This window comes from Octodon degus, unplaced genomic scaffold (genome assembly GCF_000260255.1).
Source record: "Octodon degus isolate 3935 unplaced genomic scaffold, OctDeg1.0 scaffold00225, whole genome shotgun sequence".
NCBI classification, from domain to species: Eukaryota; Metazoa; Chordata; class Mammalia; order Rodentia; family Octodontidae; genus Octodon; species Octodon degus.
Genome location: NW_004524801.1, coordinates 924,027 through 944,186, shown reverse-complemented (window position 1 = coordinate 944,186; position 20,160 = coordinate 924,027). Strand labels below are relative to the sequence as shown.

Genomic DNA, 20,160 nt, shown 5'->3' with positions numbered 1-20,160 from the left:
GTAAATTTGCTTATCAAACGCAATGTGATTCCAAGGTTTAAAACCCCTTCCTGCTTCCTGGGCTGCCGCCTTTCGGTCCTCTCCTGCGTGAGAGCAGACTGGGGGGCCCTGAGCTCAGTAATAAACGGCTTTCCAAATTCCAACCTGGCTGATCTGGTTCCTATTCTGAGTGACCCATAACAGTTTTTATATAAATATGAGTGTGGTTTCTAGCTTTTCTGGTTGTTGTTCTGTTCTTCCTTTTATATCTTTCTTCTCTCTTCCTGTCTTCTGCACCAGTTTTCCAAAGTTTGTGTGATCCCCCTTTGTCCTCCAGCCTTTCTTCTAATCTCTTCCTTTTCTTCTGTTTCTCTACTTTTCCTAACCCCTTCTAAATTTTCTCCCCTGAGTATACAATTGGCATATTGAAGACTTACTTACTGAATATAATGTTCTGATTTGTTTCGATTTTGTTATATAACCACGAATCTAATTCATACTGTTAAAGGTGGCTAATTAATGATTACCTCAATTTGTCATTTTCTAGGCTATGTTTAAAGCTATTGTTATTGTTGATTGTACCAGTTTAGTCAAAGTGGCATAATTGTTCTGACCAACTGTTCTTCCTGATATTCCAAGAATGAGAGTGCCTGAGGGTCACATAAACTTGTGGTCCAGTTCCAAAGAACCCACAGACTGGGCCAAGCAGGAAGCAACTTCTCATCCCCAACAAATTGAAGAGGTAGAATCTTGCATCAGACTCAAAACCCAAAAACCAGTTACACCTCACAGATATCTCTGAAAAGTAGTCATTTCTTAAGGTTTCTAAATACTAGCAATAGAGCAACTTACCATGGGCAGTTTACAAGCATCAACCCAGGAATTAAACTAAGAAATAGGAAGAGGCAACCCCAGACATCCAATTAACCAAAGACAAACACGTAGGCAAGGGACAATCCAAAGGCCACCCTCCTGGCTTCTCCTAAGTGGTAATAACAAAGCAAATGAATGAGTCTCTAGAAAAAAAAATCAAATAAATAATTTCTCAGTGTTATGGTTTGTGTATAGGTGTCCCCCCAAAGCTTTATGCAGTCTTGGGGCAGCTTCTGGAGTTTGTGATTGAGTACTGTGGGTGTGGTTGCTGCATCTGCCATGGGGCAGGTAATTTGCATTACAATGTAAGGAGGGAAGAGAAGCCAGCTGCTTGAGCTGCTGCTACCCCTCCCTTGTGCTCTTGCTCTTTGGCTCCACCAGGAAAGGTTGCTTTCTGCTCTGTGTGCTGCTCTGCGTTGGACCCAGCTGAGTATGGACTGAAGCCTCCAGGAACTGTGAGCTAAATAAACCTTTCGCTCCTTCATTTTGAGTGTCGTGTATTAGTCCCAGCAACGAGAGAAGAGTAACTAAGACACTCAGATAACTGCAGAGATGATGAAAACCATGCTTAGTGACTCCAAAGCAGATACAGACAAAAAAATAAAGAAGCTTAAGAAAATGATGGAAGCCACGAGTGCTCGGCATAGGAAAGAAATGAAATCCATAGGACAGATATATCCAGGAAAATAAAAATTCTACTGAAAGTATCTGAAACAGAATGAGCCAATGTAAGGACATAATCTTAGATACAGAAGACAAGCTTGTGGCTAGTGATCATGAAATGAAAGATTTCTTGAAAATAGCAAAGGAACATGAGAAATCAATCCAGAGGCCACTGCATGCAAAGAAGGATGACATAAGGTTGACCAGAGTGAATAGATAAGCGGAAAATATCACAAATGATTTTTAAAAACCTGTTCACAAACATCATGGCAGAAATGTAATGGGTCAACTCACAGTTTAGATTATAAATGTAAATCTTGTGTTTTCTGTTGTGTAAAAATGTATGCTCAGCACTGTTCTAAGTTGTTTAGTAAATAGTGGACCTTAAAAGGAAACTAAATGGGATTTAACTTCTTATAACCTTGGGCTATGCAAGATTGCCAGCAGGTACTTACTCCAGGTACAAGATAACCAGAAACTAAAACAAAGCCCCAGGAAATTTAGTTTGGGTAGTGGTCACAATGACACTGAAAGCATTGTTTTGTGTCAATGAATTTGTTTACCAAACAAATGTGGTTTCATGTTTTAAAAGCTCCCTGCTTCCTGGGCTAGCTGCCTTTCGGTCCTCTCCTGTGTGAGGGGTCGGGGGGCTGAGCTCAGTAATAAATGGCTTTCCAAATTCCAATCTGGCTGATCTGGTTCCTATTCTGAGTGACCCATAACAAGAAAATGTCCCTGGCAGGGGAAAAGAACTTGATATGCAGATAAGTGAGGCATATAGTTTCTAGCGCAATAAAATTAGAAAACAATGGCGAAAGTAACTACAAGAGCTTCATATACACATGGAAATTAAATATCATCCTCCTAAACAACCAATGGATCACAGATGAAATTAAAGAACAAATTAGACTGTCTCTACAATTAAACAATACTGATAATACAACATAACAGAACTTGTTGGACACAATGAAAGCAGTCCTGTGAGGGAAATTTATAGTAGTGAATATCCATATCAGGAAAACAGAACAAGTACAAATAAGCAATTTAATCCACACAATTCAGAGTCAAATCATAGAAAATCTTGCAGAAATCCAAATGTCATTATTCCTACTTTGAGAGCTTGTATTCTAATAAGATAGAAAATGCAGAAGAATCGAGATTCCTAGATACATATGAGTTATAAAAGCTGAATCAAAATATAAAAATCCTAAATAAACTAGTATCAGTCAGTAAAATTGAAGATGTAACTAAAAACCTACCAACAAAGAAAAGTCCAGAAAAAAAAAAAAAGAAAAGCCTAGGCCTAATAGATTCACTTCTGAATTCTCAAGGAATTTAGAAAAGACCTAATATCACTACTTCTCGAATTCTTTAATAAAATTGAAAAAGAAGCAATACTATTCATTTCTGGAAGCAATCATTACCCTGGTACTAAAACCAGAAAAGGACCCAACTAAGAAAGAGAATTATAGACCAATATCTCTGATGAATATAGATGCAAAAAACCCCAATAAGATACTGACAAAGGGCCAGCCAAACAGCTCAGTGGATTAAAGTGCCTGCTTAGGCAGAAGCAAGGGCCAGGAATTCAATCCCCAACCCTTCCACACCGCCCCTGCCCCCAGGGCCCATTGAGATAGCAAGTGAGACTGGGCGTGGTGGTACACACCTATAATCCCAGCACTTGGGATGCTGCAAACAGAAGGATCACGCTTAGTCCAATCTATACAGTGAGACCCTGTACACCCTGTATACCCTGTCCTATACACACACACACAAAAAAAAAAAAATACTGACAAACAGAATGTAGCAAATCATCAAGAAGATTATACAGGTAGAATTCATTCCAGGGATACAGGGATAGTTCAACATATGTAAATCAATAAATGTAATACACCGTATTAACAAAGCCAAAGGCAAAAGCCATGTGATCACTTCAACAGATACAGAAAAAGCTTTGGACAAAGTCTAACACCTATACATGATTAAAAAAATCCTAGAGAAAATTGGAATAGATGGTCTTTATCTCAGTCTGATAAAAACTATCTATGACAAAACAACAGCCAACATTATACTAAACAGACAAAAACTAAGGGTTTCATTTTGAAATCAGGAACAAAATAAAAATGTCCACTGTCTCCTCATATTCAACTTAGTTCTGGAGACGTTAGCCAGAGAAATTATAAATGAGAGAAAAATATAAGGAATAAGAATAGGAAAGGAAAAAATTACATTATCACAATTCACAGATGATATGATACTCTGTGTAGATCAAAAAAATTCCATTGAAAAAACTACCAAATTTAATAATGAAATTCAGTGGCATAGCTGGATACAAAGTTGACACTCAAAAAGCAGTAGCCTTCTTATACACAAATATCAAACTCATTGAGAGATAAATTAGGGAAACAACATTTTTCACAATAGCATCCAAAAAATTGAAATACATAGGAATCAGTCTAACAAAGGAAGTGAAAGACCTCTACTTTGAAAACTACACTACTCTGAAAAAGGAGATTGAAGAGGATAATAGAAAATTTAAAAAATATCCCTTGCTCTTGGGTAAAAAGAACCAATATAGTGAAGATGGTCATACTTTTAAAATATTATACAGATTCAATGCAATTTCAGTCAAAATTCCAACAATATATCTCACAGAATTAGAAAAATCCTAAAATTCTTTTGGAACCAGAAGAGACCTAGAATAGCAAAGGCAATTCTGGGCAGCAACAGCAAGGCAGGGGCCTCAGAATCCCTGGCTTGAAATTATACTATGTAGCTACTGTGATAAAAACAGCATGATACTGGCAAAAGAAAAAACAGATCTAAGGATCAATAGAACAGATTAAAGAGACAGAAACAACTCCAGACATACTCAGCCACCTTATCTTTGACGAAGGAGCCAAACACATTCACTGGAAGAAAGATAGCCTCTTTAATAATAGTGCTGGGAAAACTGGCTCTGCACATCCCAGAGATAAAAATTGGACCCATATCTTTCACTATGCCCTAAGATAAATTCAAAATGGATCAAAGATATAACTATTAAGACAGAAACGCTAAATCTACTAGAAGATAGAATAAGCCAAACTCTTGAAGACTTTTGTGTAGGCAAAGACTATAAATAAAGCCCTGATTGCACAGGGAGTATCATGAAGAATCAATAACTGAGATGTCATCTTATTAAAAGATTTCATACAGCAAGCGAAACCACAAAAAGAGTGAAGAGATAACCAACAGTGTGGAAAAAATTTATTTTCCAACTCTCCCTCAGGCGAAGTATTACTAGTGATAGGGGCCAGCCTGATAGCTCAGCAGACTAAAATGCCTGCTTAGGCAGAGCACAATGGCCGGGGCTCAATCCCTGGCATGCTGTGCTGGTCCCATCCCCGGGGTGCCCTGGGAGAGTGACTGAGACTGGGCATGGTGGCACACATCTGTAATTCCAGCACTTGAGAGAATGAGAACAGGAGAATCACTATGAGTTCAATCTATATAGTGAGACCCTGTAGAGCCTGTACTAAATACAGAAAGAAGAAAGAAGAAAGAAGAAGAAGGAAGAAGAAGAAGAGGAAGAGGAAGAGGAGGAGGAGGAGGAGGAGGAGGAAGAGGAGATGGAGGAGGAATTATTGTTGATAACATATAAAAAACTCAAAAATATCAGACCTTGGGCCAAGAATAAGCACCTGCTTAACCAAATGCAGGGACCAGGGTTCTATCCTGGGTACCATAGGCCATGCCAGCTGCACCACCCAGCCATGCTGAACCAGCTACTGAGTTAGGGCATGGTGGTGCACACCTGTAATCTCAGCACTAGGAAGGCTGAAAACAGAAGGATCACTACAAGTCTGAGCTGCATAGTGAGATCCTGTTCCAAATACATTAAAAAAAAAAAAAAAATCAGACCTTCAAAATTTAAAAACCCAATTCAAAATGGGCATCTGAGAAAAATACACACTTCTCAGATGTAGAAGTATAAACAACAAACAAATATATGAAAAAATGTTCAGCATCATTGGTCATCCAAGAGATGAAAATTGGGGGGCCAGGGAGATGGCCCAAGTAGAATAAGTGCTTGCCTGGCAAGCACAAGGGCCTGAGTTCAATCCCTGGTTCCACAAAAAAAAAGAGAGAGAGAGAGAGAGATGCAAATTAAAACAACACTAAGATTTCATCTCACCCCAGGAAGAATGTCTATCATCAAGAAATCAACCATAATAAATGTTGTGGGGCTGTAGGGAAAAAGGAACACTTCTCCACTGTTAGTGGGAAGTAGACTGGTGCAACTATTGTGGAAATCATTGTGGAGATTCCTCAAAAAGCTAGGATTAGAGATTCCATTTGACCTAGCCATTCCGTTCTTGAGCCTCTTCCCAAAAAAAAAATTAAAAGCATCATACCACAGTAATATATGTGCACCCATGTTTATAGCAGCACAGATTGTAATAGCAAAATACTGGAGACAATCCAATTTCTCATCGACTGGTGAATAGATAAAGAAGATGTGGGCTTTTTATACAATACAGTACTACTCTGCAACAAGGAAGGACGTGCTCAAGACATTCCTGGGGAAGTGGATGCACCTTGAGTCTATACTCTTTAAGTGAAATAAATCAGACATACATATGTAAACATTGCATTGCTTCTCTGGTATGAGAAACCAGAAGTGTGAATGAAGACCACAATGTATAAAAGGTACTGAGAAATAGAAAATGTTCAAATGGCAGAGGGGAACAAGGTAGAGGGAAGGGGGAAAGGGAAAAGTTTTAAAACAGTGAAAGAGTATGCAGTGTGTTAATTACTGAAACTATCCTACCGATTTGATTTGAAGCTGTCTCATTGCTATTTGTTTATCAATGAAATTATGGCAAAAAAAAAAAACAAAAAACAGCGAGGGGCTGGTGAGACGGCTCAGTGGTCTAAAGCACCTACTTAGAACAAGCTTGGCAAAGCACAGGGACTGCGGTTCAATCCCCCAGCACCACATGCCAGCCAGCCCCGCCCCCTGGTGGGCTGAGCTGGACACACACCCACACCCACACACACACATAAATAAAAAAAATTAAAAAAAAAAACAGTGAGAGGGAAAAAACCATGGAAACAAAGCTTTTGTAAATGAGAAGGGGAGGAAGAGTTGACAGGAGAGGAGGAGGAGGGGAAAAAACAAGTTATGTCATGAACCAGTACAAATTCCCTATGACGAATGTAGTAGACTATCCTGAGATTTCCACAAAAGCACAGGAAAGCCTGCTTCCACTTCCCACATTCTGTCTTTGTGAAACAAGATTTTCTGGCAATGACAGCAACCAAAACAAGGTTACAAAGTAGATGGACAAAAGCAACATACTTGAATTGTCACTGTCTCCTACCACGTCCCAGATGTGACCATCTAATTGCAAGAAAACAAACTTAGGACTCCTCTGAGTTAAGATAAATTGTATAATTACTTCATTATATTAAAATGTATTAATAATAGCTATAAAGAACATGATAAATACAATATGCTTGAATTATGCTGAACCCCCATATAACCCATGGAAAAACTGTCTTCCATAAAACCAGTCCCTGTTGCTAAAATGGCTGCATACCACTGATCTAGAATAATGTTTGGCCAAATATCTGGGTACTGCAATCTAGCCAAATTGACACATAAAACTAATCATTGTATGATTCCTCAATAAATGAATAAATAGTTAATCACTAGAATAATGGTTCAAATCATATTTTAAGTAGTTTTTTTAATAGACCTATGTATTTTTTTAACCCCATTTAATGTATTTTTTAAAGTTCATTAGTACACACAGTAACTCCAGCATTCCAGGAACCTATGGCAGAAGGTCCACAAATTTGCCCCCAGCCTTGAAAATGTAGTGATGTAGCAGGACCCCATCTCAAAATAAAAAATTAAAAAGGAGAAATTTGCAGGGAGCTGTAGCTCCACTTAAGGGGCCGGGGAGATGGCTCAGTAGGATAAGCGCTTGACCAGCAAATGCAAGGATCTGAGTTCAATCCCCAGTTCCACCAAAAAAAGGAGAAGTTGTAGCTCCACTCAAAAGCACTGGGCGCAGTACTGAGTACTGCACAAAACCCCAAAATGGAAAAGAGGCTGAGGATGTAGCTCAGTTCTCAAAGGTGTGCTTAGTTTGTGTGAGGCCCTGGGTTCAATCCTCAGCACAAAAAGAATTAATTAAAAAAAATGGTGCTAAACTGAAGTTGTAGTAATAGTTACATGATTCTATAAAATTATAATAATTATTGAATGCCCTAATTAAAACAGATGAAATATATGTCGTTTTTAAAAGATTAATTGGTCAGGGAGTGGTGGCTTATGCCTGTAATCTCAGAAATCAAGAAACTGAGACAAGAGGATCATTAGGAGTCCAAGGCCAATCAAGGCCTAGTAAGACCCTGTCTTAAAACACACATGCACCAAAAAAAGGGAGGGGGGTATTACATGAGTTCATAATTGTGTAAAGGCATTTTTATGCTAAAAAAAACTAAATAAAAGGAAAGTACAAAACTGAGAAAAAACTGAACTGCACTAACTAAAGCCTGGGGAACACTTGAAAAATTGTATTACAGACAAAATCCTAGGCAGAGACAGGAAAATAAACTTTAAAAAGATATCTTTGGTTCTGCTTACAAAGGTAAAAGGAAATATTTCCTTGTAGGTTTTGATGACCCTGAAAGTATCAGCTACTTTGAGAAGAGGCAAAGAGCTAAAAAGCATTTGGATTCACTTAGATTCTGGAGTTAGCCTTGAAGATGTCACTGGTGTTGTGATGGTGACAGAGCAGCATCAGCACTGGGCTCCCAGGGCATTCAGGGAGAGGAACTCACTCCCAGTGGCCTCCTCACCCAACTCATCCCACACAGGAAAGGAAGCTTCCCAAAAGAGCGAGCACCCCTCACTCTCCTTTCTAGCTGACACAACCACTTCCCCTACTTTCTCTAACTTCACCACCTTTTAATATTCTTTTTAAGATAAATCAAGTTTCTTCTCATCCTATCAAAAGTTTCCTGTCCTCATGACAATGACATCATTGGAGTACTTGGTCAGGGATAGAGAAGACTCATCAGGCTCAGATCGCTGCACGCTCAGCTGCCTGGAGGTGGCGTTCTTCTGAAAGGCTGTGGACCACACGAGGACACAGACACAAGCTCTCAGTCTGACCTGCTGACTTACGTGAGGCCCAGAGACCAAGACAACCTGTGGCAGACACTACCCTGGGACTGCAGTACCTGCAAGACAGCCAAACTGGAGGACAAGAGTCAGCTCCTTGGAAAATGTCCACAAATGCAAAAGTCTAATGGGTTAGAACTGATATCCCAGTGTCAAGGTCTCGTTCCATGGTGACAAATAATGAAACCACAGATAGAAGGATTTAAGCAAATTATTTAAAAGATATAAAGGCAAGAAAGTAAAAAATGTAAAAGCAAGGAAGTACTGCTCCTCCTAGGGAGGGGATTCTGAGTGGGATGCCCATGAGGGTTCTTTGTCTAGGGTTATTTGAGGGACTTAGAAGGGTACTAGGGCTGTTGTATAAGCAATATAATCTCTTCTCTACAGGAAACTGTATTTTTTGGGTGCAATCTATGCAGTGTTCATTCAGTGCCTGTGCAGGGTCCATGAACCCTTTAGCCAGCCTGATCATTTTCTGGGTTGACTCAGACAGCCAAAGGCTACCTGAAAGATGTTTTTGTAAGATCCTTGGAGGGTTGTGACTCAACAAACTCCATCTGGGGGCCTCTGTCCTTACTGCCTAATAGAATCCCAATTCTTATCTTATTCCTGCTACAGAACGAGACAGGTGGCAGACCTGAGACATTACAATGGCATACTCTCTTGGCCCAATCTCTATTAAATGCCTGCTTCCCTGGTGTCCAGGAGCCATGGGAACAACAGGACAGTGCAGAAAGACCTGTGGGAATCCTGTCTGAATGTCCTGACCAGAGGTCCACAGCGGTGTGAGCAGCACAGTGTGCAGAAGGCCAACCGCACACAGTAGAGAGGTTCAGCACTAAGGACAGACATGACCCTATTGGCACTTCTTTTTTGCATCCAGGAGCCTTAGAAGAGATGACTAGGGAGAAAGATCCCTTAAAAATCTTGGATTCCCTGCAGCACAGGCTAAAGGATATCTGAATAACTGAGATTTGAGATTGTCTCTAAAGGGGACCCACTGCATACATGCACAGAGTGGAACTAACACATTCCAGACATGCTGCCATGTGGGAGAGTAATTTGTTTTCATTTACTCATCACTTATCCAGCCACTTTTTCAAGAAATGAGGCTAGTAAACACACCTGAGATTCTTGAATGCACCGAACAGCAGTTCACAAACCGTGGTGCTAGAAATCTTTCCAAAGAGCCACAAGACAAAAACTATTTTCATAATACCAAGAGGTCACTTGACTTTTCTTTAACCTGCATGTGATCTCACAGCTTCTCATACTTCTCATATATTTAATTTCACCTTTATTAGAATGAAGATCACTAAATTTACATCTCTCATTGCAGCCATTCTTTATTTCCAGATACTTTCAGGATATTTCCCATTGGGTAGCTGAATCTTAACCTGTGTAAAAGTGGACTCGCCTGTTTTTCTTTTCAAATTTTTCTCTTTCCATTATCCAGTGTTCTCTCTCTCTGTCTCCCAGTACTGTTCTCAGTTCTCTGGTACTGCAAAACACTTAGCTACTCAAGCCAGAAATCTGGAAGTCATCTCTAATTCTTTTTTTTTTTTCATCTTTAATTCTTCAGATTATTCGACTTCTGTCAGCAAACTCTTATAATTTTTCTCATTAACTTTATTGAAAATCAATAAAAATTATATAGCAAATTAAATTGTAGACAAATATTGAAATGTGAAAAACATAAGATGTAGACAGAGTGAATTTCAGAAAAATATTTCTGAAATAAATACATAGCATGAGATTAATAAGACTGTACATTGTAAAAAAATATTTACAAAGTTAAATGAATGCAACATTCAAAATTGTCTAAATTAAACATGATAACCACTAAGAAAAATGTATGCAGTATGTTAATTATTGAAACTGTCCTACCAATTTGATTTGAAACTGTCTCATTGCTATTCATTTATCAATAAAATTATGGCAATAATAATAATAATAATAATAAAGATGCTGAGAGATCGCCAAAAGGAAACCTTGAAACCACTGTGGGATGCTGGTTTCCTGGACAAAAGTAGGAAACTCAGGGAAAAGGAACTGAGGGTGGGATGGGGACATTATTTCTGGGCATGGTGGTTTTCCAGTACGATGGGAGCTGTGGAACAGTCCAACAACAAAAAGCTCAAGTCAGGAACAAGACCCCACTGCGACCTGTTGTGACTCGCTTTCTCCCCAAGCACGCTGTGGGCTGCTTGGCCACAGCCCTGTCTTATCTTTTGTTGTCCCAGGGCTCAATAAATGACAACGAATGAAAAATAAATAAATAAATAAATATGAAGAAGAAAGAGTTTACAGATCAGTAATATAATAGTTCACTCTGTGCCAAAATCAAGAAACGTATATTCATATAATTAGAATTCTCAATGTAGAATGGGGTAAGCAATAAAAATTTAAAGATTTATTTATTTATTTTAGGGAAGGGTCTACAGGGTGTTCAGGGTCTCACTACTAGATAGGACTCATAGTGATTCTTCTATTTACAGCCTCCCAAGAGCTGGGATTACAGGCGCATGCCACCACGCCCAGTCTCAGTTGCCCTCTCAGCGCACCCTAGGGGTGGGGCTGGCACAGCAGGCCCGGGGATCGGGCCCCTGGCCCCTGCACCTGCCTACAGCCACTTTAATCCGCTGAGCTATTTGGCCCACCCTTAATGATTTAAAATTTGAGTTTAGTTAAAAATATTGTACCACATGTCCAAGAAAAATGAACCTTTTGCACAAGAAATATGAATAAAATCATACCAAGATACACAAAAGTGGAATTGTCCAAAACTAATTGTAAAGAAAAAAATCGTTGAAGCATATACATAGAAAAAATATTAGCTATGGAAGAACAAAATTAAATAGCATCTTATTCCACATTAGGAAAAAAAAGAGTAAGTGAGTAAGAAACTAGTCTTATTTATTCAAAGGACTGAAAAAAAAATCTGTCCTCATTGAATTTTATACTTAGCAAACATACCTTTGAAAACTAAAAGTAAAATATTGTCCAGTTATGCAAACTCGAAATTGTCTAATAGCTCTAGATGTAGCATATAGAAAATAACAAAGACCATAATCCAGAAAGCAACAGAAGTTGCTGCATGGTCCTGGATAAAGAATAAAGAGCTCTCAAAATGGTAGTTATGCAGGACTATGTAAAATATAATTATACTAGATGAACACATTTAAAAGGTCATTGAAGATTTCCACAAACAATATCAATCTATGTCAGGTTGTATACATATTTTTTCGTGTGTGTGTGTGTGTGTGTGTGTGTGTGTGTATGTGTGTAAAAGACAAGGAAGAACTAATATAAAGTCATTGGAAAACAGAAATACACTTTTTAAAGTTTCTAATACTAGGAAAAAATATTATACCATGTCTTATAAGTAGATTATAAGTCAAAGAAACACTATAAATCATAAAGCAAAAATTAAAATTAAACCATATTCATAAAATTAATTAAATATTAATTAATTCAAAATTAAATATTTCAAAATAATATTCAGAAATTAAAATTAAATTCTGAGTCCAGCTAAGAGACTAGAATGTAATATATCATATGTACAAATCTGTGATCAATTCAGAGTACTCACATAGTATTTGATTAGGTAAATATATACAAAAATATCAACTAAGAAAAGTTTTCATGCTAGTAAAGAATTACTAAGAATAAAACATAACAAAATACTGGAATGGCAAATATATGACCAGCACTTCTAACACTCTGGGGATAGGATATCACACAAAGTTCTAGTATATGGTGAACGTGGACAGTGTCCATGACGCTTACTGGTGGCCAGGAGTCACTTGTGTGACTGAGCCACTGCTGTTTCCTTGAAATCCACCCTGTAGACCCAGATAGAATCATGACCCACAGGATGCAGGAGAAGTCCATTTGTAGAGTATGCTGATGGAAATCGTTTGCTGCTGTATACAAAAGAATACTTGAAAGACTGCTATTGTATACCTCTTATTCTCCTGTGTTTAATTGTTTGCCCTATTCGGTGGGTTCTTTCCATTCTCATTCATGGAGTTGTGGTCATTCTGATCCCTCTCTAGAACATCCTTTTCTGTGTAGGGTTGGCTTTGTCATCATGAAATTCTTTAGATGTTCTTTGTCATGGAAGTATTTCACTTCTCCATTAAACTTGAAAGAGAATTTTGCAGGGTATGTCAGTCTGTGTTGGAATTTGTTTTCTTGCAAGACTTGAGTACTTTGCTCCATGGTCTTCTTGACTTGAATATCTGTAAAAAGAAATCGGCCATTATTCTGATGGGTTTTCCTTTAAATGTGATCTGCTTCTTTTCTTTAGCAGCTTTTAATATACTGTTCCTGCACTGAATTTCTGGGATCTTGAACTGTATGTCTGGGTGTGTTTTTATTTGGATTGATGTTATTTGGAGTTCTATATGCTTTGGTTACTGAATGTCAGATTGTTTCCCCATATTTGGGAAGTTTTCTGCTATTACTTCTGCCCATATTCTTTTTATGTTGTTTGTATTGACTCCTTCTTTCTCATTGATCCTTATTAGTCTTACATTGTTCATCTTTGCATCGTCTTGTAGATGTTGAATTATTTTTTCCTGTGTCCTAGTTGTTTTTAAGAGATTTTTTCTTACCTTTTCACTAGCTGCAATGGTGTATTCAAGGTCTGAAAGTCTATTTTCACTTTCATTCAAAGTTTTGCCAGCTTGTGATTGAGGTTTTAATTCCCTGTATATCACCTTGTTTTTAAAATAATTTTATTGAGAAACAATAGCAATGAGACAGTTTCAAAACCGATTAGTAGGACAGTTTCAATAATTAATACATTGCATATTGTTGTCTTCAATAATATGTTATTCATAGTACAAGATGCAGACATGATGTCCTGTCCACAAATACTATTAGCACAAATATTTCTATTCATTGAATTAAAAGAAAGTAGCTGTATATCTATCCTAACTGTTTTGAATATACAGATACAAATGATCCTTCATTTGTATCCCTTTTTTGTTTAGTTTTGTCAGAGATGGGTATTCCATTGTCATCTAAATATTGTAAGTATGTGAATTCAGCAAAATATTCCAATATAGTCCAGTAGTCCATAATAGTAGTGAGTTATCCATAGGACTGGCAATGTCAGAAGTTGTTGACTTGAGCCTCTTACAGCTCAGCATATTAATATGGCTTTATTTTTTATCTGTATATCACTTTGAATCTGCTTCATGCATTGTATTTCTTTCCTATATTGCTCAGTCAAGGATTCCATCATTTTTCTATTCTCTATTTTTTTATCAGTGTCTTCTTTAAAAGTACTTAGTACTCCTTTCATTATAGTTATCATTTATTTTTTACTTCAGAAATTAGTTCTGATCTGATTTCCTCTATACCTTTCTGCAGTTGTTTCTTTACTTTAGATGCTATTATTTCAGAGATTTCAGGTGTGTTGCTTTCCAATTTCTTCTATGCTAGTATCTCCTGCATTTGTTCTGGGTGGACTCGGGGCCTGAGAGTGCATTTTGCTCCTTCTCTTTGTCATTTTGTATAGCACTGTCTTCTGACCTTTGGTGTAAACCTTTGGTTGAGTTATTACCTTAGCACCAAGTGTGGATCTACCAAATTCAAACTCTTCCAAGTGGGTGTGCTTGGGTCTGGCTGCTGTGTTCCACTTCTTCCTGTGGCCGCCCTTGGAAGTGAACCTGCCGTGCCACTCTGGCAAGATGTTCTGCTTCTGGATCAGCTGGGGGGTCTTGCCTCTGGCCTCTCTGCAGGAAGTTCTTCCGCAGGGTTTCACATCAGGCCTGTCTGATGGAGCAAGTTCCACTCATGCAGGGCCTGTGCATTGGCTGGAGTGAGGGTCCAGCGGGCCCTAGGTGGTCCCACACACCTCATTTGACTTTTAACTCACATTTTACTGAAAAAAATGAGTTAAAAGAGAGTTTTTAAAAAACTCTCATTTTTCCAGTAAAATATGAGACTTCCTTATATGTGAATCACCTATCTTCTGAGAGCAGAACAGATGTGAGCTCCAACGTCTTCGTTAGGTCAATAATTAAAGATTTGTAAAATCTCTTCTAAAAATAACAGCAATTTTATTACTAATTCTTTTGGATTAGAAAACATAATTATTTTTCATAGAATGTATTTTGTTTATGTTAATATGTAAATTGGTTGTTACTTTTGAATGAATAAGTATTTTTAAATCTCTCTACCTTAATTTATATACTTCCACATAAACAAAAGTTCCCTATCATCCTCCATAAATTCTAACAGAGTACAGAAGTCCTGAGAATAAACAGTTTGAAAAATGCTCTTTAGGAAGAGTATTGAACTGTATGTAACAGAGGTAATCTTGTGTTCCCACCTCTAATCATTATACTTCCTGTTTATTTATCTTCTGTTCCCCCAGAACTTCCAGAGCCATACTAAATCATCACATTGAGAGGCTAAGGGCCCAGATTAGTTTTTGGATGAACTGTAATGTTTCCTAATATTTTGCCCAGTTTTGCCATGTTTTCCAAGCTGTGTGATATTCTAGGAAATGCTGACAGATATTATAAAAGTTCAGCGTGCTCTACTCTAATATTTCACACTTGTTTCAAGGCAAAGACTTTTCTTCTTTGTGATGGTAAATCTTGATTATCATTGTGATTAAAGACTCCTAAAGGGGTGATTGGGTTGAGAAGGTGCCAGCCGCACTGAGAGATTAACCTATTGAAGAGTTCCGAGTCAAATGAGCCATAAGGAGGCGGGACCTAGCTGGAGGAAGCTGCTCACTGAGGGCGTTGTGGCATTGTGTCTGAGAAAGGCGCGTCTTCACTTGGCTCTTGCTTGTCCTTTGCCTTCATGAGGCAAGCAGCTCTGCTCCGCCACATCCCTCCACCCAATGCCTCTGCCTCACCACAGGCCTAAAAGCAATGCACTAAGCTGACCTCGAACTAGAATCTCTGAAACCGTGAGCCAGAATAAACCTGTCCTTCTTAAAGTTGTGTGCATTGGGTGCTTCCTCCCAGCAACAAAAAGGTGACTTTTTATATACTTTTGGAATTTAAAATGTAGCTTTTAATTCTTAGTTACTGTATCATTTGTGCAACTCTCAAATGAACCTCAATATTTTTTACTTGTGAATGAGGAGTTTGGACTAAATCGATGCTTTTAAGCCATGTTTGATTGACACTAAATCAGTCCTGAAATTGATAAGGAAAAGCGTGGTTCTGAGAAGATTCCAGCAAATCAACACAAAATTACCAAAAAAACAAAAAACAAAACAGACCATTTGCATTTCATAGCTCCCAGTGGAATAATTAATTCAGAAAAGTCATCAACAGATGTTTATACTTCATAAAATAAAGTTGTTGGGGAACAGATTTGCACAGTGAAAATATCTTTATTCCAGTGACTACTGACTAATTGCATTGGAGGAATGGAACTTTACAGATTTATCTATTACCACCTTAACCCAGTGATTACTAAATATGAGACCCAGACATTATGGGAGTACTGGGGCCCCACTATGAGGCATTCTTGCCCAAAGGTTTAACCGAACTGAAGTAATCTTTTAGCCAATGGGCAGAACCAAATTTTAACAGGGCCTAAAACACCAAGAATACATCAGGACCCCAAAAGTGAGCAGAGGACTTACAATACTGGGAGTAGTTCCACATGTCTTTGAGAAATAGAATACAAAATTAATTACAAGAGTGAATATTTGGGCCGGCAAGATATCTCAGTGATCTAAAGTACCTGTTTAGGCAAACACAAGGACAAAGGTTCTATCCCCAGCACCTCATGCGGTGCCAGCCCTGCCCCCAGGGCAGGCTGAGCCAGCCACAAAAAAAGAAAAAGTGAATATTTATGTAGAATGAGAAAATAAAATCTAAAATAACAACTTGTTTAAATATTTGCCATTCACTTTTATTGATAATATAACTGACATTTATTTTATGTATTTTAATTATTTTAAGATTTAATGACAATAGTTAAGCTACAGTGTGGACCACAAATGAAAATGTACAAAAAAAGTTTTAGAAATACATGTATTTCTACCTTCTAGTACTCTTTTTGAAAAAAATTATACAAAGGTATACATTTATTTTTAAAATAAAGATACTGAAAATGAAATTAGTACATCAAATTTCTGCACAACTATGACAAGACAGCTTTTATGTGAAAGAAAAACTGATGCAGACATAACATTTTCAACTTAGTTTTCTGGTATCTTAAAGGTCACATCAGGGGCCAGGGACATAGCTCAGTGGCACAAGCACCTGCCTGGCAAGTGCAAGGTCCAGAGTTTGAGTCACAATACCAAGGATACTTTTTTTTTTAACAGTACTGTGATTGAACTGTAGAACTTGTGCTTACCAGGCAGGCACTTATGCCACTGAGCTATATCCCTGGCCCCACGATTCCAGGTACCAAAGAAAACCCAGATCACATCAGTTTTACACATCACTATTTTTATTTTTTTTAATTTTTTTCAAAATTTTATTGATAAACAGCAATGAGACAGTTTCAAATCAAATCGGAAGTACAGATTCAACAAATAATACACTGCATATATTCTTCTTAGTGGTTAATTGCTGTACAAGACGTGGACTTGAGATCCTATTTACAAACACCATTAGAACAAATCATTCAGAATGCAACTATATATCTATCCTAACCACTTTGAATACACAGATACAAAATGGACATTCATCGGTATACCCCATTTTTTCTAAGTTCCGTTATTGAATATTATAGGTGTGTAAACTCAGCAAAATATTCTAAAAGAGTCCAGTAGCCCATAATAGCATTGGGTCTTCTGTTTAACTGGCAATGTCAGAAATTATTGACCTGAGTCCCCCACAGCTCAACATAACAGCATGGCTTTACTTCTTATATTTTGTCTTCATACTTTTCTACTGGATGGTTAAGACCAAGGTAAAGCAGGACCTGTGCAACAAGAGTTGTAGCTTTTGGGTCTGAGAAGGTCAGTGAAATGCCCTCAGGATTTATCCTGAGATCCTGTACCTCCAGATTGTAGAACCTTTGTCAGTGCAGCCATGTGGATGAGTCACGGCCATTGCTTGGCCAATGTGCTCTCTGTGAAAGCCTGAGAGAATGTTTTCTCCCCATGCACATCACTATTTTTAAATAGAGAACTTTAACTGTTCTTTTCCTAATTCTGTCATGCTTATAATAAACCATAAAAGTGCTCTAAACACAGTAAGTGGAATTTTACATATTAACTGATTTTCTTAATATAAAGGATAATAATCAAATCATATTTTGTACTTCTCCATAAGTTTATATAGTGCTAAAATGACTTTACATGGAAGAAGTAGTTTACATATTATAACCTAACAGCTTAAAAACATCCTTTGATGGTCGTGTCTACATTAATGGCTATATCACAGTTCACTTTTAGTTCTCTAGTATATACCAAACCACCCAACACAACAATTGTGGTGCTACTCTGTTTCTGAAAACAAAGATTCTCTGTGAAAAATACAGAGACTTTTTAAATTACATGTAAAACTCCATGAAAAAGAGAAAATTTAAAGAATCTGGAGCGTTTCCAAATAACACTTTTGACCAGTTTCAAGTAACCTAACTGATTAGCCAGCATCAGTTAAGGAATTTTTTTCAGTGCTCCAAGATATAATGATTGGCATCAAAAAGTCAGTTAGGCACTTTTGATTTATGACTTAGAAGGAAAAAAATCAAGTATTAGGAAAGCAGTGCTTCCTGCCCTAGGGTAAGTAATCCCATTCAAGTAATGCTGCTCCTGCATTTAATTTTTCCTTCTGAGAGTTTATAAAGAAAACGAAACCCCGAGCAACAATTTTTTTTTAGTTGAGGTGCAAAAATTGCTTATAAGTTTATATGTTGTAAGAGCCACAGCTTAAGAAGGAATGTAGCGAATATAATTCAGAGATAAACCCCAGTACAGCTCCCCGCGGATCCCACCCTTCCCGCAGACACACTTCACGGTCCCCCACATGGCAAGGCACTGTTCAGGTTCTGGCAGAACAGTTCCTACTTGCCTTCTCCAGCGAGTTACATCAACTGGGGAGCATACTGTCTGTGCTCTTGCTCCAGCAACACCACCACAAAGTAAACTGATGTGAGCTTTCAAAACTAACACAGTAGGATTGTCTGATGAAGGTCTGCTAAGAAGGGTAGGAGCATAGGAAAGCCCAACATTCTTTAAAGTACCAAAAGTAAAAAATGAGACACCTGCATATGGAGCCATTCCTAAGATAGTTGGCACTGGGCCTCTGTAAAATCCAAGGAAACCGCCTTCCTTTGCACAAATGGTTTGGGTTTTGTTTTTTTTTTTTTTTTAAAGGAAAAAAAATGAGGTTTTTTTTTTTAAATTATTTTTTTAATTTGTGTATTTGTGTGTGTGTGTGTGTGTGTGTGTGTGTGTGTGGCCAGCTCAGCCCCCCAGGGGGCGGGGCTGGCTGGCCTGTGGTGCTGGGGGATTGAACCGCGGTCCCTGTGCTTTGCCAAGCTTGTTCCAAGTAGGTGCTCCAGACCACTGAGCCATCTCACCAGCCCCCAAAATGAGATTTGTTGAAAGGAAGAGTTAATGTTTAACTGTTTGGTCACTCTCACATGCTTATATCTATCTGGTAATCTGAACAACAAATTTGATGACAACAATACGTAATATAAAGGGCCGGCCAAATAGCTTAGTGGATTAAAGCACCTACAAGCAGGCACAGGGGCTCGGGGGTTGAATCCGTGTACCTGCCATGCTGGCCCCGACCCTGGTGCGCGCGGAGACAGCAATTGAGACTGGGCGTGGTGGCGCGCGCCTGTAATCCCAGCTCTTTGGAGGCTGTAAACAGGCGGATCACTACAAGTCTGATCTAGTAATGAGACCCTGAACACACTCTAGCCCCTTCCCTAAAATAAAAAAAAAAAACCAATACGTAATATAACAAACACTGTTAATTTTCTATTCCTAGTGAGGCGTAGTAACACATGTCTATAATAACACATGTCAACACTCAGGAGGCTGACACAGCAGGATTGTTGCAAGTCCAGTATCAGCCTGGGCTACAAAATGAGCTCAAGGCCAACATGAACTGCATAGTAAGACCCTATCTCAAAAAAACAAACAAACAAACAATTCTATTTTTGTTTTGAAATCCTATACTATTTTTATTGTGTTATGTTGCTTTGTCTTTATCTTTGTCCATTATTTGCTTTTGTTTTCCTCTTTAAAATAAAAAAGAATGGTTGTATAAGGTTAAAATCCTGCATAACTCTTCTCATATCTTACAGCTATTCAACAGTGTTATTTGTGAAGTCATAATTATGAATTTCTACAAAGTGTATGAATACCTCCCCACCCCAATTTCTTAATACCATTTCTCTTTTAAAATATTAATATAGGGGCCACGGAGATGGCTCAGTGGAATAAGCACTTCCCTGGCAAGCACAAGGACCTGAGTTCCATCCCCAGTTCTGCAAAAAAAAAAAAA

At 38.1% G+C, this 20,160-nt stretch overlaps 1 protein-coding gene across 1 annotated transcript in view; it reads right to left on the bottom strand.

Annotated features, from left to right (window-relative positions):
- Positions 1-18,569: 18,569 nt before the first annotated feature.
- Positions 18,570-20,160, bottom strand: part of LOC101585955 (graves disease carrier protein-like) — a 7,172-nt gene continuing 5,581 nt past the window's right edge. The window contains exon 3 of the mRNA XM_023705605.1: positions 18,570-18,971. Coding sequence (XP_023561373.1) covers positions 18,570-18,971 — 402 coding nt within the window. The remainder of the gene's footprint in view (positions 18,972-20,160) is intronic.